We start from the raw sequence: 27,258 nt of genomic DNA, 5'->3' as shown, positions 1-27,258 counted from the left end.
CCACGTGTGGCCAGAACGTATGCTGCATTGAGATTCTGATGCACCCTTTTAACGGGTGCAGAAAGCAGTACTGTACAGATTAAAAGGGTGTGTCAGTACCTGAATACACCCTTTCTTGAGGGAGTGAGTTATAGACATGAAAATGCACCGCAGTGGTACGATTTTGTTTAACCTTTATATATAGGTTGGAGATGCAGCGGACACTGACCGGCCTCGCGGGTGTCGATGGTGAACTCGTTGCGTGTCTGGGTGGCGCCCTCGGTGAGAGCCTTGCCCTGCACCTTGACCTTGGAGGCATCGCCGATCTCGCGCTCCAGCACGTTGATCTTGAAGGGACTGCCCGTGATGTGGGAGCCCGTGCGCTTGACGTTGATCAGGTGCTCACCCACCTCGCGCGGCGTGAAAGAGATGCCCAGGTGGCCGTTGGGCAATTTCTTGAGGAAGCACGGCTCCTCCAGGCCCGAGGGCGCCACGATGCTGGCGCTCAGGTTCTTCACGTCCTTCTCCTGCACCTTGAGCGACACCTCGCTCGAGTGGCCCACCGAGATCTGATTGCGCTTGCGGCCCTCGCCTGCGGGGATTTATTTGTACACGTCATAATCATCATATAATCAGCCGTACTATACAGGGCGAAGGTCTCTCCCATACCCCTATAATTAGCGCGGTCTCTTGTGCTAGCTGCGTTGACTTGGCCCCACGAATTCAGATGGTCTACCCATGCCCATTTATTTTTATTGATTTCGAACAGTGTGTCATTAACTCGAGTTATTTCTCTGACTCACTCTACTCGCTTCCTATCTCTTAACGTTGCACCCACCATTTTCCTTTCCATACAGCTCTATGCGTTGTCCTCAACCTAAGTAGAACCTTTTTCGTCAGCCTAGCCCTATAATAGAGTATCGTTAAGATGCAACTGTTATATACTTTGCTCTTGAATGCTCTTCATACTAATAGCATAACGCGGATTATCATGTGCAAGGAATGCCACGAGCATAGGTGGCAGTTTAGATCCCAGTTCATCTTCCTACTTTGCCTTTATAAACTTCAGGAAGGTGGTAACAACCCAGTGGTGTACTAGGGTGTATCGGTAGCTCATGATAATAGTCTTAGTGAATCCGGGGACGAACAGTGCGTATTCGCTCACCTGTGATCTTGGCGGTGAAGGGGCTTCCCTTAATGGGTTTGTCGGCAAACTTGATGGAGATCTTGTACTCCCCGGGCGCGGCCGGCAAGTAGGACACGGCGACCGTGCCATCCTTGTTGTCATGAACGTTGATCTCCGCCTTGGATGGACCCTCGACAGCCACGTTCAAGCCGCCTGCGACCATTCGATAATGCGTTTTTTGTTTCTTGCGGGCAAAATGAAGGATGTGTGACAAAGTTGTCGAACAATGAAAAGAGCGTCGAAGGCGTTCTTTGCGAACATGTTTTGCGTCCGTTTTAACTGATCCCCTTCGAAGCGCAAGGCTATGGACGAACAAAGGCTCTAAGTTCGGTTTCACTGCTGATAGTCGAGTAGCTTCGTGACATTGTCTTCAGTCTGGCATATAATGTAACAGCAATTAAATAGAATGTGTGTAACGCACACAAAGCCTGCTTAGTATTAGTAATATATTGCGCCTATAATTGACGTCACAATAACGGTTATTTCGGCGGCCGGTTTTCAAGAGATACAAAATATACTTCGGCCACTTCCAGTGAATCACACAGAATGAGTGGAAGAGTCCTCAATTTCAGAAAGTGTATGTTTTGCATTTGTGTCCCAGCATCGTTCCAGCAAACATTCTAACACAGTGAACTACAGTCTAATTGAGTAGCCAGACATCTTTTTTTAACTTCAAGTTTCTTGTTGCCCCCGCCTCCCTCCCCCTCTTTTTTTCTTGCTGAAATCATTTGATATAATCGTGTAACACTGTCCTTTCTTCCTCAGTCAACGCAAAATGGGAAGGGAGTTAACGGAAATGCTGTTACCGGAACACAATAACGTCGGAAGCAGTTTCACGTTGCTTACCAGTCAAAATATGGTGTAGGGACGTTGTAGCTGTATGATAATCCTGTTCGTTTTGTCCGTAAGAATGCCTCCTAACTGAACAGCCTGTCGTAGTACCTAGCTAAGTACCGAATGAAGGCACATATGGCTAATGGAATTCATTCACCGTAAGCGAAAGATCGAAGGATTTCTCATTTTCAGGCTTTTTGAAATTTCTGCACTGCCATTGACCGTTATCAGCACGATTGTCACAAGTTGGCACACCATATAGTTTTAGATTGGCCGCCTTAATCGGAGATTTTCAGATGCTTGCAAAACAATCGTACAAGAAAACTACGATTACGTTCGTGGTGGTGACGGCGTCTCGTCACTTCGTCGTGCTGGTTCATATGTACACACCTAGATTTCCTCGTGCAAAGCGGTGTGCTTTGAAACTTCGAGATACGAGGGAAACTACAAAAAGTGTTGAGAAGAACGTAGCAACTTGGTTATAGTTTTCACTAATCGAACCAGGGAAAGTTATTGATTCAAAAAGCCCTTCATGGCAAGACCGAATCAAAGAACATCCCCGTTCACCTAAGTGATGTCGAATTCATTAGCCTTTTACCGGTACGTCAGGCGCAATATGTTCAACACGTCCTCTCTCAAGGGACTACTGTGGTGCTCTCGCAGAAGTTTGCAACAAGTACGTTGCCAAGCCAATACGGAACGGCCCATCCTTCTTTAAATGTTGTCTCCAAAGCAGTAATGTTTAGTGTAGCAGTTATTAAATAACTTAAGCGCAATTACTTAGTTTTACCAAAGACAGCAATTAAGCAAGCATTTCCGACACACGTGCGCCGGGCGCGCCTAGCGCGGTGATGGAAGCAAGCTTCTATCCTCCCCCTTACACCTACTTGTTTCCAGATGGCAGCCGACGAAGGTCGGAAGAGGGTTGTTGATATCTAACAAGAACCTGTGCCGGGAGGTGATGCTAAAAACGAAGCAGCCAAGACTCCGCGCTCTGACGTCGGCAAAGCCGGGAGACCGAAATATTTGCCCGCGCTGCGACTCGCACCGTACTCGACGCGCGCGGTAACCCCCCCCCCTGCTCTCAATCCGTATGTTTTTGTTTTCGTCCAGCAGTGGAACAGTGCCCCGTTGTTTTGCCAGACAATTTTTCACAGCCGGTGCCGCGAGCTGCACCTCTTGTGTCGGCAGTGAGAGGGGTAAAAGTAGCGCACGCTGGTCCGCTCCTTTCTCTATCGCACCGCTGCTGGATATGTTAGCTTTGCCAGTCAGGTGTGCTTATGTTTTTGCGCTGGGCGGACGGAGGCTTGGGGCCGTGACTGAGAAAATACACGGATCAGCCACGTGTGGTGGAACGATCTAGAACTTCGTGCCGACCGACCGTCCACTTGCTGTTACAAGCAGCAGACCACAGGGGAGGGGGGGGGGGCGTATATAATTGGTAACGTTATTAGCAACGGTGAGATTTGTGGAATAAACCTATGCGGAATACGATTCATGCTTCTATCTTACTATATCTTGCTTCAGTAGCGAAAGACGTAATCCAATTTTGGGCCTTTTTCACAAGGACTTTAAGAGGCTGAGAACCAGAGACCTCATTAAAGCATAGCTTTGAGCCGTGACTCATTGCGTATTCAGTTCCGCTTCAGAAGCCAATGGAACGAGAACCCGTGGTTTAACTGGTTTTGAACCCGAGGCATATTATGTTAACATTACGCCCATATTACACCCATAGGTGTAATGTGGGTGTAATTTGAGGCACACAACTGGAGATAGATTTACTCAGGAATACTGCATGCCCTTTTTTAGCCGTAACTGCACGAAGTGTTCTGCCTCCTGTGGTCTCAGAATCATATTCACTTTGCTTCTAAGGACATATATGTAACGAGTGTGTGAAGATACTCCCACACCATTTCTTGCAGTTACTGCCTTCGTCCGCTGACTTCTTTCGCGAACTGCTTTGACGTTCCAAAGGCTTCCTATGTAATGGCTTTCAGCTGCATTATAAAAGATGTAGTCTTTTTTTTTATTTTTAACACCATATTTCGGAACGTCAAACCGGTATGGTATGGAGGGTGTGCGTCAAATGGCAGCACAAATATTATCATCCGCATTATTTACCAAAGTGCGGATGAAAGAATGAAAATATTCTACATAAGTGGAACTCTTAAGTGTCCGTACCCACAATTCAGTGCGCTGATTAGCCTTGCATTTTGTATTTAGTATAAGCATGCGTTACACAGTGTGCATGCTTCAGCACAAATCTTTGAGAGTCTACCATGACCTCAAAAAGACCCTTAGTATAAGGCGAAATAATTTATTATTTCCTCTTCACTCCCAGAAGTCCCGATAACAGGAAACGAGAAGCGGACGCTGTCTCTTCTGTACTGTCTGATATGGGCCGGGACGTCGGTCCCATTTGAAGCAACCGAAGATACACACTGCATGCTTAGTGCACACACCCTAAGCGGTAACAGAAAGCAGACCCGAAATGACGGCATGCGAGGCCTCGATTTTATCATTCCCTTTAGCCGATCATTGAGAACTAGCACGTGATCAACTCAGAGGTGTCAGTGTTGACATTGAAATCTACTGTAATAGCCGGATAAAACAGCTCAGAATTCTTCGTTCGTCGCTACAAATATATACAGCAATCTCGGCTACGTGCTGGTTTAGCGACTACGCCCATCTCACAGAAATATGCAGCTTTCTTTTCTTCTGAACGTAAGGTCCTTTAGCGGACGAATCAGAGACGAACGCTTGCTCTCGGCCGGCCACGTCTGCGAACAAAATTTTGCTTTCGATACGCCGTTTCAAAAGCAATTTCTGGGATACTGAGTACATTTTGATGATTTTGCGTAGTTATTTTGGAGTATGCGTAGATGCATCGCGAGAAGCAAGTAATGGGTGCACTTTAACTAACCGTTCATCTTCATCTCGACGCTGTTCGTGGGGACCGACATGAAGTAAGACCTATTCATCTCTGGATTCGCTGGAAGCTTGCTCACTTAAACCAAGGCTTTAGATCGAACTAAAAAACATCCAAGTATTGAAAATTAGGACATGGACAAACACTGTACCGCTCATGTCTCCGCGCTTTCTGGTTGTCTTTGCTCATCTTCATTTGAAACCATTCCTAAACTATGATCCCCGGGAAGCTTCTCCCAACAACTGCTGTCTATTTCGAAACACAATGCAGTTCACAGGTGAACCGTCGCTCAGCGCTTCTCGAAGGTTCAGGACGAATGAGCGGCTGAGCAGGAGACCACTGCCAGGCTAGACGCGCCTTAACCACAAACCTGTAGCTAACCATTGCCGATCCTGCCGTTTCGCAGGTAGCAAGAAAGAGTCGTTCGTGCATCTTCTCACCTTTGCCGGCATCCTTGGTACTGATGGTGAAATTGCTGGGTTCACCGGCCACGCCGTGCGTTAGGCCTGGTCCGTAGGCTGTCACGTAGCCACTCTGGATGGTGTCCACGTGGAACTTGAAGGGGCTGCCTGCGAAGCGGCCCGTGCCGCACCGAAGCGTCGCGGCGTTAATCCAATCGGCCGACACAGCAGACACCGCACAAATACACACAATGCACACCCATTGCACGTACCCTGTACGTGCTCGTGGTTGAACTTGATGTGAAGCTCATGCTGGCCTTCCTCCCGCGGCTCGTACTGGATGCTGACCGTGCCATTCTGGTTGTCGATGATCACAGGCTTGTCCACTCGTCCCGACGGCATTATCACCTCGGCTGCGCACGCACGAAGTATAACAGTGCGTCAGGAAGGAGCGAAGCTTTTTGAACAGGCCAACGCGGTCTCCACACGCCCTGGGGGCAATGTGCCTGTCGGTCCTCAAGAGCGGGCATTTGCAAAACAATCAGCCCATCTCAAAGACAGTGGAGTCTTTCAAAAGGGTTCCCGATTATAGCTAAAGGTAACCACACAATTTGAAATCTCGCAGCTGATGCAAATTAATATGCTAGTTACTCCCATTGGGAAGATAGTAAGGGGGCCATGGCCACCGGTGTCCCTCAGGGGCATCTAGGGTTAGGCCTCGCTCGAGGATACGGCACCGTCCCCGGGGCGCGTGGCCCCGTGTGCAGCCGTGCTCGTAATCCATGCAAGTGGGCCACGCACCGGAGATCTGTCCTCCAGCGCTCTGCTGCACGGGGATGTCGATGAGCTGGACCGGCCGGAACTTTCCTTGCGGCGGCGGGGCGCTGCGGAAGCGGCGGTCGACCACGGTCTTCTGGCGGATGTGCTCGGTGACGGCCTGCGCACGGCAGCAAGAGAAGACCAGCGATCAGGGATTCGGCGTGCACGCACACCGCCCTTGGCGCGCCCTTGCGGCGGAAGACACCGGAGCCGGACCGAGGTGGGCCGGCCTACTCCTGCCCCTCTCTATTTCTGGACGCCCCCGCGGCCTCCGCTTTTGGCGCCCAAGGGTCCCCATCACCGCTACCAGCAGCCCCAGCCAGTCCCTTGCCCCTGGTCCTCCTCTCCCCCGTGGTTGCCACCACATCTCAGAAGAAGCAGTGCACTGCGTGCGCACACGCGCGCTCGCGAGACATGCGCTTGTACCTGGACGGTGGCCAGTCCGGAGCGCTTCTTTGCACACGGACTGCAGAACAGCATGCAGGACGACCGGAGACACCGGTACGTGCACCGCGGTCGCCCCCTCCCCTAACCATGCCCGGCTGTCAAGATATGATGACAGCAGGTTCAACCACCTCATCCAGCCTTCTTCAAGGGTCTGGCTGCACGAGAAATATGCCTGATGACGCACTGTTCCGCAACTCTGGGAACAAGGCGGGTCGTTTACGAGTCTTGGCATCAGCCCGTGACGGAAAAACCAAGACTCCTGGAGGCACGTACCTTGGGAGCTAATTTCTGTTCGGTCCATACAACGCCTGCTCCCCATCTCGCGTCCCAACTCCAACCCTCCGTTCTATTTTTTTTTCCTTTCGTCGCAAGCTTTGCGTGTTCTAATCTGCAAACACGCAAGAAGTACGTCCTTCAGTACCACAGCTACTGCCTTTGTGCATGAGCTTTTACGAATTCTGCACAGGCCACACGTTGAAGACGAAAGAACCATGTAGGTAGCACAATGGTTTCCTAGTATATTTTACCTGGCGTCCAGGTTGTACACGAGTCCTCAATTGATGGCATTCGAGCAATAAAGATTTTAGTATCGAAATACAGTGACCATTTAACAGACATGTACGTATCTTTTGAAGTTGTGCATTGAATATGACGTTGCTTCTGTAGCTTCGGCTCTGGAAGAAAACGTGCGTTCAGCCTCGATGCCCCAAGCTTGTCTCCCTAGTACAATTTCATTGCCCGAGAACTACACAACGAGCTCTGTGAGCTCCCTTCAGATTATATTTGTGTGAGGACTGCATGCCATAATAGATTAACCTTCGCACGACATAAAAAAATATAAAGTCGGCGTGCTCATATTTTCGGACCGGTGATGGCCCCTTTTGATGGAAAACGTCCAAAGGCCGCCAGCTGCCTTGGAACACTGTATACTCACTCCACCACCATCTCCAAAGTTGCCGCAACAAATTATGCGCCTCGCTGACATAAGGTAAGGAGGAAAGCTCCTGGAAGCCTCTATGCTTTTTCATGATGTTTTTTCTATGTTCCCTCCTTCACCTGAAAAAACGTGGTCGGAAGAGCGATTTCGACACACGACGACTCGATCAAAGACGCACCGAAATGAGACGATTGGCTCGTGCATATTTCCTTCAGCGAAATCTACCAGGGCACAAGAAGCTCAAGAGCATGCGCCCAAGGCGACGGGTCCTGCTACGTCCTTGTATGGTTTCCCGAAACGCGAGCGTGCAGACTGCCCCGCCTTCTTGTTTTGGGGCTCTTAGCACGAAAATAAACCCGCGCCGGGCTCTTCTGCGGCGGACTCGCTGGGCGCTTGCCGCGGAAGCCTCTGGGCGCAGGGAGTGGGAAGGACTGCTGTGACGCACGTCGGCGCCTGTCGCGACGTCCCGCTGCAGATTCCCCCCGTGTCGCGCGCGGGCCAGCGCCGCTCATCCCTTGGCGGTCCTGCCGAGGGGGAATACACGAGTGGCGAGTGAAATACACATCGTTTCCTGAGCTGGCCGGCCGGAGCGGTTGAGTTGGGCTCCGAGTATAGGACTGGGTGGAGACGGTTGAGTCGCGAGCCAGGGAGGACTTGATCCTGTTTGGTCTACCTGCTGGCTTTCTCTAGCCTCGTTTGGAACAGAACTGTGTAATCGGCTTCATCGCGAGGAGTCACGCCGGCTGCTTTTGTGTCACGGCTACCGCTGCTCTCTGGTACTTCGCCCCGCCTACGACGACACGCGGGGGGTCCGCAGTGATGCAACTGCGGCTTAGCAGGTCGTGGCACACTTCCTGAAGCTATTGATGCCTGTGTGGAGAGCGCCGGCCATTCGGAAATAGCTGTCATTTCAGTGTTCAGCGAACGTCAGGAGAAGAGTGATTCGGTATACTGAGGCTTGTCGCCTTTCATGTCTTCTTGGGGATCATTTTTTTTTTTATACATGAGCGAAGGGTACGAACATATACAGCCGTCGATCAAAAGTTCTCTGGCCACAAGGTCAGATTTTAGTTCTCGCAGTGCGACATTTATGGCAGCCCTGAAGCTCCAAGCTCTCGTCATTGTTTAGGAGGTTGGTATGTTCGCTGACAAACTTAGTGCCCATCGCTCCGCTCAAAAGCAGAACCTTTAGTGTGAAGATTACGAACTATAACTGTGCATTTCAATTTCTCCTTTTCGGTACCTTTCTGTGGCTTCTGTTATTCATAAGCAAGTGAGCGAATTTTTCTGAACCTTTTCATATTCGTGGCCTCTGCAGAAAACTAAGAATACAAGTGTGACGGCATATGATCCAGCTACGTCTTATTTGCCTCTGTGATACATATAAAGAGCTTCGCATTGTCTTACCTCGTTATCAGGTCGTTTTAATTTAAGGTTGCTGCGTCGGCTTGCAGCTGTAGGCAGGTTCCGAGCAATTTCAATAAAAAAACTGTCCGTTTCATTTAAAATGTGACTATCGCTCAGTGCATTGCGCCAGTTGCAGCTGATTCCCCACTACGTAAACCCACTTACCACGTTGACAGCATTACTATCACCGCTACCATTTAAGATCGTGGTTATTCGCGTAGCTTTATACTTGCCGGGGCTGCTCGCTGGACAGGTTCCTCGCCAACCTTCGTGGTTTAATTTCCTTTTTTTTTTTCTTCCGCGTAACCCATAGAACAAGTCGCTTTGAGGCGTTAAACTACAAATACCATTTTTCTTCAATTTCCAATCCTTTTGCAAGATAGTCCGAGAACTCAAAAGTCAATGAGTATTTGTACATTATCGTATATCGTTCGCTGTTAAAAAAGGCCGACTTTGCTCCAAAGTAGTTAGCCAGTCCTCAAATTGAACGATATTTCAATGGAAGAAATGGTTACTCTATAGTTCAGTCATGCGATTACAAAGGAAACCAGTTTAATTTTAACTTGTAAGCCAAACGGCTTACAAGTTAAGTGCAAGTGCAAGTTAAGGGTAAGTTAAGTGTAAGGGGCTTAAGTGTAAGCCAAACGGCTACACTTAAAGGGACGCTAATGAGCAATCACCCTGTTACTTAAAGCCTGCATTTCTTATTTCGACGCAATGTACCTAGATCTTATCCAATGCTTCGTTTTCGCAACCGAATTCAGCAAAAGTCGACACTCAATTGATCGCACCAACGAGCAGTAAACGAGCTACTTTGGAGGTGGTTCGATAAGACACCCGTGCGCCAGGCACTTTCGGATACGAGCTACTAAAAGACACACACGAACCGGCTGTCTCCTGTACGAGCTCGAAACAAGTGTCGCGAGAGAAAAATCTTGGCAGTGAACCGAGCCCGGCAGCATCGCTAAAGGGAGCGGGACTCGGTTCTGGACGCCGACCAACGCGCTGATGCACGGCTAAGATGCGCGCCCTTTTGTCTGGGGCGATGCGCCCCGTGCCAAGGTCCTCACGCTGCCATGTGGTACCCCCCATCCCTCCTTCTTTTATACGACGTTTATACATCGAGCAGACTCTAGAGCTGCCACATCCGTTTACACGCCGCTTCTATACATTGCGTATAGTTGCAAAACGCGGAAAAACTTTCCCGTCTAAATATTTTGCGACGCTCAGGGAAGCTGGAGAAAAATAGTCGTGGCGTTGGCCTTCTGGCGACGGTGTTTTGCGGAAAGGAGCTGTGAGAAAGCCAAGAAAGCCAGCCCAGCGCAACCGCAGGGTCTTTGTGTCCGGAACTGAGCAGCTTCCTTGATGTCGTGAGAGGTTTACTTTCAGCTGGCTCTTGCCTTACTCTTCCATCTCTCCTGGTCGGGATTTCAGGCCTTCATGCATTGCCATTTTACACAGAGATGCGGTCACTGAGCCTGGGATTTGGTCAATAGACACAGCGACTAAGCCATAGCGACTGAAAAAAAAAAAAAAAAAAAAAAAAAAAAAAAAAAAAAAAACATTCGGTATATTACGGTTGACAATGAACTGTATGGAAACACGCAGATCGAAGTTTCCGTTCTCCTATCCGCCGTGATATAGCTCTGTGGCTTTGACGTTCGGCTGCTGATCTGAAGGTTTCGGGTTCGAATCGCGGCAGCGGCGACCGCATTTGGTTGGAGCCGAAGCGAGAAAATGCTGCCGTGCTCTGCAGTCTCAGTGCCTAAAGAACTGATGGGGAACGCTTAAGCTCCCCCTTTAAGGGTATGGCGCGATAGCCTCTACCAGTCCACATATAAAGCCCCGCTTTAACCAATTGTATTTTATTGAGAAAGCAATACTACGAGAGCCATAGCGAGGCCTCGGTTGGCCGCTGCTACGCCGTGAAGAGGCCTAGCTACGGTCTCCTCATAAAAAAATCAACCTGCCATGACATTTGAATTCACCTCACCCCTTTTCCAAGGGCAGGAGCTGCCAACCCAGGTTGCTCCTTTCATATGGGAGGGTGATATCAGAATCAGCCTGCCAAAAAAGTTGGCATTCTCTTTACCCCTACGACACACAGGCACGTCCATACGGCTTGGTTGAAGCGTGCCTTTATATGTGGGCTGGTAGCTTACGCTCTCGCATCATACCCTTAAAGGATGAGCTTAAGTGTCCCCAATAATGTAACACCGTGCACTGGTAGGGCGTGACAGGGGAATAATGTAGCAAGCAAAAGAAGCTTCCGCCGTTGCTTTCGCAATTCAACTAGGGTTAACCGGAGCTAAGCCACAACTAATGTTTTTTCACCAATGGCGACCGATGGGCACCCGAAAGTGCCCCATCGGAGGGTGGTATGAAGAAGGCCCACTGCGGGCCCTGACTACGTCCGACGATTTTGCGTATGGCGCAGCTTACGCCACATTCTTTAGGAATTAGATAATAATAGCTACACGCTCTAAGCATTGAGGCAGCTATAGCACTAAATCAGTACTACTAGCGGATCTTTTAACACTATAGCGATGCTTTGTTTTGGGGGTTGCACCGCAGGATTATGCATTCGGCGCGCCCCATCTTTTCGTCAGGTCCTAAAGTCTTGCGGCGAACGACTGCATAAACATTTGGCACAAGCGGCGACAAGAAGAAAGACTCGGTGACAGACGAGGTAGGGAAAGCAACAAAGATTGAAAACAAAAAGACAAGACAGTGAAACAAGTGCAGAGCTCGGCATTGTTGCCAAGGTTTTGTACGCAAGTAACTGAGTAGGCGGGCTAGCGCCCCTATACAAATGGAAGACGTGATTGACTGGGGAAGTGGCGCAAAGCCCAAGCGTGCTCCAGGAATAGGCCATGAGCCGGTATTGTTCGAAAATCTATTTGTAGACGTCTGTGGCCCCGGGAGACGAGGCCTCGCCGGTGCTGTTTCGTTGAAATCCGAGAGGCGGCGGCGCCGCCGTCAGACAGTCGGGCCTTGCCGTGGGCCGGCTTACGTCAGAGCATCTGCCTTAACAACCCAGCTCAAGTAAAAGAGGTGGCAAAGCTATAGCTCACGTATGTCTTTCGTCGTCTACAGTTCAGGTTGACAAAGAACAAGGCGAGGAAGAACTACGACTTTTAGACGTGGTACCATGCTCATCTTGCTTTTACAGAACTTCGGGACAGAATGCCTTCCAGCACGGGAAATTTAAGCTACTTCTAAAGGTAATATGAAATGTAAAATTATTTTTTAAATGATCGGGTTTAGTTAGGCAAATGGAGACACTCTTGGATTACAGAATGCAGTAGTGAACAAAAAATATAGTAGCAGGAACAAACATGACAATGACGCGGATAACAGAGAATTCCTAGCCCGTTATATGTCTGCAGGGTTTGTTTTGTAGGTTTGCTTACAGGTATTCAAGATATACTTAGAGGTTTACTTTTTGATTTAAGAGGACGTAATGTACACCTCTTTTTGTTTCAAAGTAGCCAAAGGTAGCCAGGGGCGTCAAACTCTCTGTGAAGATATGAGGTTATGTAATTTTCTGGCATATATATATTGGCTGCAGCCTGAGGTCACGTATGCACATGGTATGGCATATAGTATATTCAAGATATCATTGACATCAGGGTAGAGATGATACTCTTTCTCAATGTACGGAATGCCATTAAAGCACCACTACAGGGTTCAAAAGCAGATCCTGTGGTGTGAGGACTCTTGAACAACCCCATATACTTCTTGGATACGCAGCGCATGAGAGACATGCTACTCTGGGGAATAACAAGTCATCGAGGATTGTCTCTATGATCTTTCTCTGACTGTTCTCAACAGAGAACACTAGTGAGTTCGAACATTTGGCTCGAACGATAAAAAAAAAAGATATAAAAGTTCGCTACGTATTGGCGTTTGATGCGGAAAGATCAGATGAAGGCTGACCACAGATTTGCAGGAATCTTATGCATAAAACGTGCAACAGGTTAATACAATATGAAAGAAGAGCCGCAAAAAAAAACAAAAACAAAAATAAAACGCTACCATACGTCGTTTCTTTTTTTTTTTTTTTTTTCTAGCAAAGAACCGACTAGCTCATGCCAACGCACTGCTTGCTCAAGTAAGTGCATTGCTGAAACGCGTTTTTGAGTCTTTTAAACGCAGCAGAATTAGCTCTCTCCCCCCCCCCCCCCCCCCAAAAAAAAAAACGAAAAAAAAAAAAAAAAAACGCCCCCTTAGTTTTCCCGAATTCCTCCGCGTTACGGCAAGCAAGCGAGCGTTCCAGACATAGTCTCGCCAGCGTCAGACGCCGCCGACGCCTCTGGAGGCTGGTGATGTAACAACCTCGCGGCTTTTGCGCCTGCTCTTCTACTCCGGAGGATGAGGCGATCAGTTTAGGAGAGGGCTGCTTCTCGAAACCGACGTGTGTAGCGAGTTGAGTTAGGAAAGGGCTAAAAAGGAGGGAGGGGAAGCGGCACGGCTATGTTGCGTTGATGTTGGCACGGTCTCAGCGTGAACAATGGGGAGATGCTCCACCGGCGTGGCACACACCGCTTCGAAGGCCACGGAAGGAACATATAAACACCCACGCACGCGTGCCAAGCGCCGCTCTCGAAGATAGGCCGCGGTGCCACGAATAAGAAGTGTAGCATCGATGACACCTGACGCGAGGAGGTCGTCAGGCCTGACTGAACGACGGCTACGTCGGAGCAGACAACCCGAGGCAAAGAAGACAGAAATAAAGATGCAAAGAAAAGAAGAGTAAAAAGGAAAAAGGGCGACGGCTGCGGTGCGAGCAGTTTATAGAAGGCTGGTTAGCGCAGGCCAGGCAATCGCTCAACGATCCGTTCGAAAGCTGGAGCGACTGGGCCGCTGGTGACGAAAGCTCGACGGACTTGCACTTGGAAGGGGGTACATCCTTCCTACATGGGGGTACACTGCTGATAAGGCTCGCTTCGTTTCGCTCTTTAACGATGACTTTTGGTTCGTTAGCCGGCTGCGATCTTTCTCCCGAAAGCTCTAGATGCGTGATGGACGCTCTTCGCGTTCTTGGGGCAGGTGTTACGCAATGTCTGAAGAGCGTCTGAGATCCGTCAGTAGGTCTCCGAACAGTTAAACGAACGCGCGTGGAAACAATGCGCGAGCGCTTCTGTGAACAAAAGGTTTTTTTCGCTGCAAAATATCTGCGGAAACATGCTTTCAAACAAGCCCAATCAGTCACTCGTATCGATTAACTTCGTCATTATAGAGTGCAGGGTGCGGGTGTCGTTAGGTTTGCGTCAAAGCTGCTTGACTTTGAGTGAAAACATGACGTTAAACGACATTCTAGGCGAGACAGCGTCTTTTAAAAAACCTCTTCCTCTGCAGGCACGCTGGTACTCTTTCCAAGGTTCATCTGAGCGTGTATGTACGTCACGGAAGAAACAGCAGCGTAAAACTGTTCACGGCGCCAGGTGCTACTGCACCGCATCCGTGGCATGCAGTGAATGGCTCCGGAGCAAAAGTAATATTGGATAAACAAAGATGAGGCACCAATATGCACGCGTCAAGCTTCTCGCAGGCGCGAACGATTCTACCGATCTGGGCGAGTCCCTCGCAGGCGCGAACGATTCTCCCGATCTGGGCGAGTCCCTCGCAGGCGCGAACGATTCTCCCGATCTGGGCGAGTCCCTCGCAGCGCGAACGATTCTCCCGATCTGGGCGAGTCCCTCGCAGGCGCGAACGATTCTCCCGATCTGGGCGAGTCCCTCGCAGCGCGAACGATTCTCCCGATCTGGGCGAGTCCACGGTTCTGTTTTGCTTAGGACCTGATCTCTCTCCGCCTGCGTTTGCACCGCTTTCCAGATGACAGGAACGACCCGCTGTCGTCAAAGCGCACCGCGTTGACGACCTTGTATTTCTGCTTTTAGAGCCACCGTTGGCCTCCACTGGGAGGAGAGGACGCCAGTTTTAAGAAAGAATGCCTGGGGATGAAAATACGTGCGGGGCGGGAGGAATCATGACGGATGGACTCCAGGAACGGAAACCTGTGCGCCCGAGGATAGTCTCGCTCGCTCGCTCGCTGCCCCGCTGCTGTTGTGCACGGCGACCGACGCATACTTGCCATGGGAATGTAGCTACTGTCGCCAGAAAGCAGGCAAGCAGCGTCGTGTTCGAGATGCTTCAGCTATAAACAAGGTCTTTCACTGAGGGCTAAGTTTGTCACTGACGTTAAGGCGCTGACGAGGTCGCTCGTTACTGCATATTTGTATTATACAAAAGCCTGGACTGAACCCAACCACCAGTTTATTCTGGCTAACCGCGGCCATCGACCTTTCCAAAAAAGTGAACTGTATTATATAGGTTGCGAAAAGAGGCTGCCAAATATCAAATTACGCTAGTCACCCCAAATGCATCTCTTAGAACAGACGATTGTCACGAAATCGGTGCACCACAATGAATTCTTCGAGAACAATTCCCGTTTCAGGTATTGGCATGTTATATTTTTTACTGGTGGAACTTCTCAGTGGCCTACAGTTTTTCGTCCCACATGACTGATGTCTCGAAGCAAACCTCTACGTCGTTAATATACGCAGGAATAAAATTGTGAGCTTCTTCATCCAGGCGTGTAGATACTGACAAGACTTCAACATGATTGGAAACAACGCAATAAATTAACACGTGTACAGGTATTGCTCTATTCGGCTTTGCCGCGTTTGCATCGCAACGATTGCGGGGCTACTCAATTTAAAACCTATTAGGAACGTGGCTTGGACGCGCTTCGTTCGAATAAAGTATTTCTACTTTTTTAAGCCAGTGGGGGAGATTATACAGTCATGCCTAAGCGAGCCGCTTGCGAGCCTCATCTCTCCTCGCTACCTTCAAAACTTGCTTTGACCATAAGTTTGACAAACCACCGGATTCCTGGTGGCACTATTGAAAGAGACAGTGTTTTACACGAATGAATGCGCGTACAGCCCGCAGCGATTTTCAGATTCCCGGCACTTCAATATTACCCGATTTGAAAGCTCTCATGCAAACGCGAAAGAGTCACTCACGGTGATCTTGTAGGTTCCGTTGGGCACGGGCTGTCCTCCGAACTTGATGTTGACCTGGTGCTCGCCAGCCTCTTTGACGCGGTAGAAGATGGTGTAGGTGCCGTCGCCGTTGTCCTCCACCTGAACGTCCACGTCGGGCTCGGCGCCGGCCGCGTTGGTCAGCGTACACGTGATGGCACCCTTGCCGGCCTGCTTGGCGTTCACCGTCACGCAGTACTCTTCGCCGATGGTCACCTTCTCCTGCTTGGTCTCCTCTGCGCGAGTAGAGTTGACACTACTTTCTTTCCTGGACTGGATCGTTTGCAGGCACTCAAATAGGCCTTCGTATATGGCCCAATTCCGGTTAGCAGCTGGAGCCCACTGTCTTAAACCACGAGTTGGCCTTTTAACGTAGCTCATATGAAGGCGGAAAATCGCGTATGTGGCAAAATCTGTCGATTGCTTTGAATGTGCAAGATGCGCGTGTGGTGAAGACTAGTTTCGGACACTAGAATAATCGATGCGTGCAAATTATGCAGTTCCTCAGTGTACCGCCAGAAGCAAAATATTGCGGATAATTTATTACGGAGCACTCCCAGGAGGAAATCTAGACAAGACATCTTTCTGACACTACGCTGATACTGCACGGACTCATGTTTTCCAAGCGCTCACTTTCGCTTAGTGGATGACTTCATAGTATTATTAATCGGTAGCTAAATATGCATGGTCTACGAGGACAAATCAAGAGGGCTCACCGCTAATCTTGCACTTGTCGGCATGTCCCGTGGGCACGCTGTTGACGGTAGCCGGCGATCCGGGAACCTCCTTCCCGCCGTATTTGACGGTTACTTGGTGTTTGCCCACGTCCGAGAGTACGTACTGGCCGCGGAACGTGCCGTCGTCGTTGTCTACAACGCGGGCCTTGCGTGGCACGTTGTCCGGACCCTGCAGGACCAATTAAAGGAAACGTTTTTAGCAGTGTATACTACTAAGGGCTGCTGAGAAGGCCTTGGGTACTGATCACAGTTTTTAATAAACTTTATAACTGCTAGTATTTTGAGTATATCTCACGGCGTTCGTGGTACGCAACAATTGTTCTGAACATTATGCAAACTTAGAACAACTGCATGTTTTCCTGCCCTGTTGCAATACAGTCACTGCACTTTCCACACCCTGCTCCCCCAACCTGGCGGGCTTTGTTAGCCTCTGGCCAGCTGAAGGACCAGTTGGCCTTGGTGACTCTGGCCCAGGACATTCTCGACGCTTAATAGTGCGTTGAATAAAGTTGTTTTCTCCTCCTCCCTCTTCCCAACAAGAGGTTTCACTGTGATTTTCCTTCGCTCCTGCTGCTCTTCGTCAAGATGGCAGTTAATTTCCTAAGCACATATACAACCAGTTATGGCCGGATGCCAGTTAAGCCTGTAGTAACTGGTACACAATTAATCCGCGACAGAAAGTTCATTGTTAGGACTTCCGGTTACCCAAATAAAAAGCTAATCGTCAGGGCGAATTAAAAGCACAATAATTTCGGTGCATATGGCTTGTTAGGTATTGTTATATACTAAAAAACTGACTGTGCTCATTGTTCAGCGATGTAATACACACGCCGCGTGCAACTGCCCATGGTTAGCAACTCTTGTTTTATTTTTAAGGTTTTATCCTACTATACAGTAGTCCTGCTCTATGGTTAGTCCATGGCTAATTAGAAATTCGTGTTTGACACCACTTTCAAGGTTCACGAAGTATGCGCATGTTCTTCTGCAAGTAGCGCGCATGTGCGACACGCACCTTGACGGTGACTTCGGGCTGCGCCACCCCGGCCTCGCGGGCGTCGATGGTGAACTCCTGCGGGACGCTAGCGGGCACGGGCTTGTCGTCCAAGCCGACGATCTTGACGTTCTGCGGCTCGCAGGTGGGTCGCACCTTCATCTTGTACGGGCTGTTGGGGATGTCCTTGTTGTCGTACGTGATGCGCACGTTGCAGTCGCTCTTCTCCGGCGGTGGCACGTAGGACACGTCGTAGGTGCCGTCATTGTTGTCCTTCACGGCGGGCTTCTGGGGCACCGGACCTGCACGGAGATGTAAGTACGTGTTGCTTATGTTCTTCCTTTGAAAACAGACGCCCAGTGGAAAAAAACTACAGAACTGTGTCAAAAATGCGACAAAATATCCTGTAGTTATGTCGTAACGATCAGACTTTTCTGTAGTTCTGTAGTTTTTCTGTAATATATTTCTGTTGTCTGTAGTTCTGTAGCACTTTTCTGTTGTAACTACAGAAATTTCTGATGTTACTACAGAATGTTCTGTTGTCACAACAGGTTTCCCGTCAAAAACCGCACAGAAATTCTGTCGTAACATCAGAAAAATGTTCTGTAGTTTTTTCCGACTGGGAATGCCCGGAAAATAAGTTCCGCCGGAAGAACGTGCCTCTGTTTATCTAGTGTTTATCGAAAACGGGAAAGGAGAAATGACTAAATGAGGCCCAGTCTCAAAAAAAAAAAAAAAAAAGCTACAGAAGATTTTTTGTTGTCACGACAAAATTTGTGAGGTTTTTGACAGTGAACCTGATGTTACAACAGAAATTTTTATAATAACGTCAAAATTTCTGTAATTACGATAGAAAAGTACTGCAGAACTGCAGACTACAGAAAAGTACGACAGAAAAAACTGAAGACCTGTAGGAAAGTACTAGAAAACTACAGAGAATTCGGACGTTTACGACAGAACTGCAGAATACTTTGTGTTATTTTTGACACAACTCTGTAGCTTTTTCGATTGGGGGAGAGAGAAAAAGTCGGAAATGATGACGTCATAACATCCTTGTCAAATCAGTAGCTCAGTTTTTCACAGGGCCGCTTCTAATATATGTCGTATTCGAGTTGACATGCGTAACTTGTAGCAAACAAGGGGGGATAGAGGGGAAAAATATGCGCTTTGCTTCATTTTCGCCAAGAATTGACAAAACTGTTCTTAACACTGCCCAAAACGCATAAATAAAATCATTCCAGATTGTAAAAGCGAGTCCCAATTATGCTTTCGGAAATGCCAACTTTCGACCATTTCCTCGTTTTGTCTCGCGCTCTTCGAAGGAGTCAGCATAAACTAAACGAGTTTCTTTCCACTGCATCAACCCAATAGTCAAACGAAATTCAAATGTTATAAAAGATGACCGTATAACTAACATTCACAAAAGGCGCTGGCATGTAATAGGATTTGTATTATTGTAACAACTTTTGTGCAGACGCGGCCTCCCCGTTATCGTTTTGCCAGCATGACTCAACTGTGACGTTATACGACCACAACTAGCACTTGCCGCTTTGTTGGTAGAGTAAGGCATCTCGCCGACTGCGCCTGAGCTGCGTTTCAGGCGCACTCTCGCCTTATTTCCTGCTGCACACTTGCCTTTCTCGGAGGAGACCTCGACGGCCATGGGCGCCTTTCCAACTTTGCGCGCGTCAACGGTGAACTTCTGCGGCACGTTGGCACGGCAGTTTCGGGGCTCCAGGCCAGGACCGTAGGCCACGACCTTGGACGGGTCCACGGGAGCGTCAACTGGAACCTTGAATGGGCTTCCTGCGCAGGTAACATAAAAATGGATTAGCAGTTTGTTGTCTAGCGCTGAACAGTCTCTTGAGGTGTGTATGCAAACGTAGTAGGTGGCGAAGCAGAGTTATATGTGCGCGGACAAGAACCTTGCAGGTATAAGGTGGCAGCATCTTCAACAGGATAGGATTAATCCATCTATTGCGTGAGGTTACGGAGCCGCCACGCTGGAAGGCGCTATAACAGATGACTACGGCCGTTTACAATGTGTTTCATATATGGAAGCGGTGTGAAGCAACGCCGTTCAGCCAGGTTGCATCGTGCGCTGCTAGAGTTTTGCGCATGGACATATTTTGCGCAAAAGGCGCATTCAAAGAAAATTAGAGGTGCTTTTGTCCTGCAGTGTATGTAGTTAAGCCGATGATGCAAAGGGCATTGTTATCAAGAACAATAAAAAACAACAACAGCTGCACTCTAAACAAAAACAAAATACGTGTAAAATGGGACTGATTAAGGGTTAGCCCACTGGGGGACTACGTGCGGCTAATATTCTCTTTGCATTTAGTCTCTGCGGGAGTAATGTCAGTTTTTCTTTTTTCGGGGAGAAATAGTTGTGGCAACACAGCTGGTCCCCGAAAGGAGTGACTCGCATGTAAACTTTCTATTCTAGGAACTTGTGTCAAGCCACCTCATTATCGCATCGGAGTTATGAAACATGACATGACATCGACTTAAAAGCAATAACATGTTTTCAGTAAGCTCAGTTGCTTTGCAATATGTCACAAAACATTTGAGGTGCGTAGCAGTAACACAAATCCTCAGAGGACTGCTACCTTCAGCATAGAGAATTCCATTTCACTATGGCTTTTGTAGCATGTTCGAAATATTGTGGTTAAACCTAATCCATATTTCCCCATACAGCAAAAATCTAGGCTAACGAGCCGAAAAGCAATGGCTAAAAGCAAGCAAGCAAGCCACTATGATAGTTTAAGCCATCAACGCCTACCGCATCTCTAGTTTCATTACGGCGTTTCTGTCTACCTCTCTTCGCTTAAGTCTTGTGTATGCCAAAAGTAATAATCAACGGCTCGCGCTTAGCATGATGTGAATAAGTCAGCGCAAAATACGGACGAGAGGCAAAAAGCCTTGTACACGTCACTATTAAACAGTTGGTTACAGCGTTTCTGAACGCTGAACATCCTATGTGTCCTCTCTTTTGTCTTTCGTCCGTGTTTTGCGCTGACTTCTTCACATCATGCAGCACCACTAGCCTGGCAGCTTGCGCTTTTGTCGTGCTTAGCAGCGTGTCCCGGTAATATGGCCGTGTTTGCGTACCAGGAATGTCCTTTCCAGCGAAGCGGACGGCGATGTCGTAGTCGCCCTGCTCGGTGGGTATGTACTCGACAGTGCAGGTGCCGTCCCGGTTGTCCTTGCACGTCATCTTTGCCTCCGTCGGGCCCTCGATGGCCAGTCCCAGGCCGCCAGGACCAGCTCCTCGGGTCTCCACCGTAAAGCGGTTCGGCTGCGAAGAGGCGAGGTAATAGGTGAGCCTTTGTAGCGTTACATTATCAGGTAGCTAAACAATGCTCCTCCAAATTACCAAGGCTACTCATGAAAAGTATACTGCATGCGATATAGAGATGAAGATGTTAGCATTTTTTTGTTTTAGCTGGTTAGCTGTAACCTAACGATAAGTAATCTAGACGGCGCAGACGACAGGACAAGTAATAGAAGAGACAAACACGTCCTGACTGGAAGTGTTCACCTTTGTTGTCTCCTGGAAGGAAGGAACGTCCTGTCGCCTCCTGTCGGCGTGACAGGACGCTGCTTGTCCTGTCGTCCAATCTATCGTTCTTCTGTAACTAGCGGGCCCGTCTGTTGGTCACAGTACAATGAGCACCTATAGTATATATTCTCTCCTTGATCATGCTTAGAAGGTACATCAAGCCAATCGCAGTAGTGGCCTTCACTAACAAAACCGGTAGATGCGTAATCCTGTACGGCCCGGCTGATTTTTAGGCGACGAAGACTGCAGCGGCTGCCTGCTCACTCACCTGGTCGAGGACGCCCTTCTCGAGTCCGGGTCCGTAAGCCTTGACCCTGGATGGGTCGCAGCCCTTGACGGCCATCGTCTTGAACGGGGACCCAGGAATTGGTACGCCATCGTAGGTTAGTTCCACTTCGTGGGGACCTGTCCGTCGGGAACGGGCACAGTATCAATGAAATACAAATGACTGAAGTGGTTTCGTACTTCAGAAACAGGTATACGTACTAAATTACAGCGAACAAAAATGGTAAGAGTGTAAGCATGGCTCGAACCTACTTATCCGAGTGAAAGCTGTTAAGCATGCTTTTGCATGGTTTAGCGAGGTTGTGCGCGGTTTGACGGTTTGAATTAGGAGGGCGCTCAAGCTTTGCTTTAAGTTTATTGAGGGGATTTAACCTTAAGAGTAGATTCGATAGCGCCTAAGCGTTTCGTCTCGATCGAAACCCGACCGCGGTGGCCGTATTGCGTTGCAGGCGAAACGCAAAAGCGTGTGCGCTGTGCTATGTTAGTGCACGTTAAGATCCCCAGGTGGTCCAAATTTATCCGCAGCCGTCCACTACCACAAATTTCTCTTTATTTCTTATTTCACTTCAACCCTTTCTCTGTTTCCTTACGGCGCGGTAAGGAAACGTAGGAGCGTGACAATCATCGCGTTTTTCCTTTCTTACCATTTTAGATTTTTTTCTCACTTTAACATTGCCTGTTCGTTCCGCAATCTTTAGATTTTTGTTTGTTCAATTTGGTTATTGGTAGAAAGGAAGGCGGATCACCTCGCCTTACAACATGACACCTAAAATTAGGTCAAGGTCACGCCGCCTATTCATTACACGATTTTTGAACATTCTTGTTTAAGTTGGATTTTGAGGAAACGAAAGAGTAGTATGTCACCACCCAAAGCTATTGGGACCCAGATCAATGTCATCTAGACACAGCTTGAGGTCATTCGGACCAAGAGAGGTGAAATTTGAAGTTGCACTTTGAGTAGTAGAGCTCACACTCCAGAATACAGGGCACCACACACACCGCGGACGATTAGGTGTGCACGATGTGCCATCTTTCCCAAAGGTTTCCAGACAATTGTATTCATGAAAGTATAGCGACAGTAGTGCCATCTGATGGAGCGTGAGTATATCCTCGAAAGCGCATGCAAAAATCAGATTTTTACTATACTATATAAGTAGAACGATTACATAAATTCCAAAATGTATACAACTGCACTGTTACAGCGAACAATAGCGTGGGGCCTCTGTTTTTTATACCTTACGGCGTAGTATAAAATAATGCCTTGCACCCTCTGGCGCAGATCCTTAATCATTCTTTTCGCTTAGAATTTCTCCGCGTGCTCTTTCTACTTCAGTTTAGACGCAATAGCGAAGCTGCCAAGTTGTTTGAAACATAACTATAGCAAATCATAAACACTGTAGAGGTCCACATATCCTTGAACCAAGGTTCACGAGCGTAAGCTGTCGGCTGCAGTTGCAACCGCTGCTACCGCTTTGATCCTGGCACGCTTCTGCGTCCGGTAAGCTGCTCGGCAACGGGCTGCTCTGACTTCTCTTTGTTAGGGGGTCCCGGCAGCCTGTTTGGCACTGGTGCGTGCCCTCTCTTTAGCGACACTCTTCCTATGCGCCTCGTTGTGTCTTTTGTCACGCCGCCTGGTGGATTCGCCCGACACTGCGTTCGCACAGACGGCGTGTCAGTATAGTGGCATAAATACGACTATTTTCCTAATCTGAATGAACGAGCAGCGCAGATGGCTAGGGAAGTTGATCTGTTCGTTCTGGCACGGGTTCCAAATCCAGCAGCGAAAAATATTATTTCTAGCCTGCTTCAAGATCGAATGTTCAGTGCCAGATGACCTTGAGTTTCGGCGTGGAAAAAGCAGAGTTTCCGCTTTATTATAAAACGCAACTTTGCCATTTCGGATTTTTTTTTCTGCAGTGAAAGATACACCGCTGAAAAAAAAAAAAATGCGATTCTAAGAGGAACCGGTCGCAAAGCAAGATGATTCTCCTTGACCGCCAAGTGAAGTAGAACGGCGCGAACTGTTTTCACTGTTACCATCTACGACTCACATCAACTTCGGTATTGCCAAGTCAAGTTATTTTCATTCTTTGTGCTTTTAGTCAAACTTGCGTAAATTTTTTGTGCGTATGTAGAAAAGTGAATCTGCGCACTGCTACGGCCCACAAAAAAAGCACACGTTCATGATCACTACGTTAGCCAGGCGACATCATAGCACAATCTTCCAGAGTGGAAGCAAAAAAAAAATTTAGCCCCTTTGCCCAGCGCATGCACTATAACAATGTCCCAAAAGAATTATGATCATCCATTCCTTCGATTTCAGTTCTGTATCCGATCCACAGAGTTTTCTCTTGTGATGGTTATATGCTACACAAGGTTTGAACAACACCGTCAACTTGACACGTCGAATTTTCAGAAACCTTTAGCTACAAACATGCTCAATTTATTTTCACTACAAGTTAGATTGCAACCAGACAGGTAACTCTCAAAATGTTAAGTTTTTAGTAAGAATAGCCGAGGCGTTCACCTTCCTCGTGCGGTATGTAGACGGAGCGGTAGGTGCCGTCGCCCTTAGGCTGCACGGCGATGGGGATCTTCTTGCCCGATGGCGTGTTTAGCGTGCAGGTGGCGCGGGCGTCGCTGTTGGGGGCGACGGCCCGTGCGTCGATGACCACCTGAGCCGGGGCTTCCAAGAATACCGCTGCGTAACGTCAGATGAGAGGGGAAAATAAAAATTATGACGGACACTTAAGCTCCGTCTTTAAGGTTATGACACGACAGCGCATATGAGACTACCCGACATATAAACCCAGCTCTAACCAAGCAGTATGTGTGTCCCAGGAGTAGCGTGTATGACTGGGCATCCAAGAGCACTGGAAGGTTGACTCTTCTTCCACCTTCCCACCTCAAATGTGCAATTCGAGTGGGCAGCTCCTCCCAAATTTGTGACACCACGTGGCCTCGTTAAGTCATACAGACCATCGAACAATCAGAGCTCGGCCATGCCAACCGCCAGTTGCAGCTGCCACCATATACCAGCTCCGTGCACGTTAGTTTTCGCTCATAACTTAAATTTATTTTATTGAGCTAAATTTAATAAATTTATAATAAACCTTTATTAAATTTTATACACCGATACTTAGCATCAGCAAACATTGTCTTTCCATTCTGAGCAGTTTGACACTATTGAACGCAGATTTTAAATTCCCTCAGTTAATTAATTGTTCAATTACATGCTCTAAATTTTTTTTATCAGCATCATTGAGCACTGGATTTTGATTCTGCGCATTATGGTAATTTAAATCTCCTGTTACCAAATTTTCATTCTTCAGTTCGTCAATTAATCAATTAATAACAATGATTTTATTAACTCATCATCGCCTATCACACACAAATCAACCATCAATCACGAGAACCACAAATTAACATGATTTTTTTTATTTTTTTTACGCAGCCCCAGATGATTTACGATAGGTGGTGCCGACTCCGCCGTTGACTTTTTGACCGACTGAACGAGTGTATAAGCTATCGCTTAATGCATTATTATATATATATATATATATATATATATATATATATATATATATATATATATATATATAAAGCTTTTTTTGCGGTATATTATCTTTCGCTAGAAGGGGAATTTCGTTGTTTGAGTTCGCAGGCGTAATCTCGGCACCAGTCCCAATATTACGAGGCAAACAGGCTGCTACAGAAAACGTACTCGGTTCGAGGCCATCAACCTTGATCTTGCTGGCGTCGACGTGAGGCTGCACGGGAACCTTGAAAGGACTGCCCAGCACGTCCTTTCCATTCACCGCCACGCTCACCTGCGAACAGAAAGAAGCACAGGACTATTGGTTAAGACCTGGGTTTGCGTACGACTCCGTCGGGTTATGCATTGTTCGTATACAAGAGCACGAAGTCTGCCATGGGTTATCACACCAAGACGTTAAACACGATCGCTCGCTTTCAACTCTACTGTAATGTATTGTATTTTTCATTACCTGCTCAAAACTGAACTCGACAGAACGGTGAAAAAACTAGGTAGTATTTCTACTTTCACTCCCACATTCCTCCCTTCCCTTACGGCGCGGTTCAGGTGTCCACAGAAACAATTGCGACAGATACTGCGCATTTCCCTTCCTGTGAACCAATTATTATTATTATTATTATTATTATTATTATTATTATTATTATTATTATTATTATTATTATTATTATTATTATTATTATTATTATAAAAATATGATGCATGGTGGCCGAATGGTTTATTCTGTGCAAGTAGGACATATTTCAAAGCCATAAAACAACACGATGGAAGAAGGAACGTACAAGAAGGAGCGCTCGTCTTCGTCCGTGTTGTTTTATCATTTTGAAGACAAACGAACAAACAAAGAAACAAAAAGTTTTTGTCACAGGTGCGCAGCAATCACACTCACATTGTTCATTTGGGTAACCAGGCCTTTGATGTGCATCTTTCTTACCGACTCTCCTTTTCAATTCGTTATACGCCACAATGTAAGGAAACTTAACGGTAACTGCCAGCAAAGGTCAAATCCTGTTTGTTCAAAGCTTAGTATGCGCAAGTGTAACAAAACCTGCGGGCATAACGAAACAATAGAAAGGATCGACGCGTCTTCACGAATCGAATGAACGCTGAAATTCAGTTGCCGATTTCCGATGCTTTTACGAGTTTATGACGACATGTTAAGTAGGGGGGTATTTTTAGGAATGCGGCGAAATATTATTGTTGCAGCTATTGCCGGTTTTGCAGGCCTCCTTCCAACCAAATAACGCTTATTCCCGACGTATCACAGACACTTTACGCACGTGTTCCCACATCTGCATGCTCTCATGTGCGTGGACCGCCGTTTTTGTGATCATCACGACATAATAAATCCAGCATATCCGCGGTTAAATGGGGTTTTGTTGTCTTCGAGGCAATTATCCTACGGAAATCTGGCGCCGGCCATGGTTTTCGGAACCCGGGCGCAGCTTACTGTCTTTCCACACATCCTGAAAGACTAACTGTGTGTGTTATCAAAAATATTTTAAGGGACGAAATCGAATAGCGTCGCCATTTATGATCTTTATGTTAGGTTAATGATAGCTCCCCGCTGGCTCTCCGCAGTATGCGTTCATTTGTGTATCTCAAAATAACAGCTTGAGGGGCAAGTTGGTGCTGCATAGTACCCAGAAATTAGGCGCAACAAACACAATCACATGAGAAGAAACACAACACAGGCTCCTGTGTTGTGTTTCTTCTCATGTCTTAAATTTTTGTGAACAAAAGTCTTAGTTAAACTTTTTTTTCAATAACTCCTATAATTTTGTTGCTCTCAAAAGCGACGATTGTGTTTGTTGCGCCACATTTATGGCTTCATTTGGGTCTCTGAGCGATGTGTTCGTGCGGATTCTTCACTGCCAGAGGGATTTGCTGGTTCCCACTAAAACCTCCGTGTGACCAACCAGTTCTCGTCTACTGCAATTAAAGCAATATTTTTAGATCGTGCCTTCTTTTTTTAATTTAAAGGGACTGAAATGCTAAGTACTGAAGGTTGACCTGAGAGTGCTCGAATGCTAAAATTATGCCCGCGATTCATTTTCATATGTCGTACAATCACGCAGGAAGAAATAGAGTGAGGGATTATTTCAGTATGTCAACATTGAGAGCACTTACTAGTTAGTACGT

General features: G+C 47.6%; 1 protein-coding gene across 4 annotated transcripts in view; it reads right to left on the bottom strand.

The window, feature by feature from the left end:
• The window catches only part of cher (filamin A protein cher), a 106,230-nt gene that overhangs the window by 11,548 nt on the left and 67,424 nt on the right, over positions 1-27,258 (bottom strand). For all 4 annotated transcript variants that reach the window (XM_084591957.1, XM_084591970.1, XM_084591976.1 and 1 more), the window contains exons 13-25: positions 25,288-25,393; positions 24,091-24,264; positions 21,547-21,683; positions 20,828-21,014; positions 19,352-19,522; positions 17,738-18,018; positions 16,705-16,894; positions 15,971-16,224; positions 6,131-6,266; positions 5,602-5,742; positions 5,369-5,497; positions 1,145-1,318; positions 209-571 (exon numbers count right to left, since the gene is read on the bottom strand). In XM_084591957.1, the coding sequence (XP_084448083.1) occupies positions 209-571; positions 1,145-1,318; positions 5,369-5,497; positions 5,602-5,742; positions 6,131-6,266; positions 15,971-16,224; positions 16,705-16,894; positions 17,738-18,018; positions 19,352-19,522; positions 20,828-21,014; positions 21,547-21,683; positions 24,091-24,264; positions 25,288-25,393 (2,443 nt within the window). The remainder of the gene's footprint in view (positions 1-208; positions 572-1,144; positions 1,319-5,368; positions 5,498-5,601; positions 5,743-6,130; positions 6,267-15,970; positions 16,225-16,704; positions 16,895-17,737; positions 18,019-19,351; positions 19,523-20,827; positions 21,015-21,546; positions 21,684-24,090; positions 24,265-25,287; positions 25,394-27,258) is intronic.

Source organism: Amblyomma maculatum, chromosome 1 (assembly GCF_055883805.1).
Source record: "Amblyomma maculatum isolate TAMU_Amacu chromosome 1, ASM5588380v1, whole genome shotgun sequence".
Taxonomy (NCBI): Eukaryota; Metazoa; Arthropoda; class Arachnida; order Ixodida; family Ixodidae; genus Amblyomma; species Amblyomma maculatum.
This window is presented reverse-complemented; position numbering and strand designations above follow the sequence as displayed.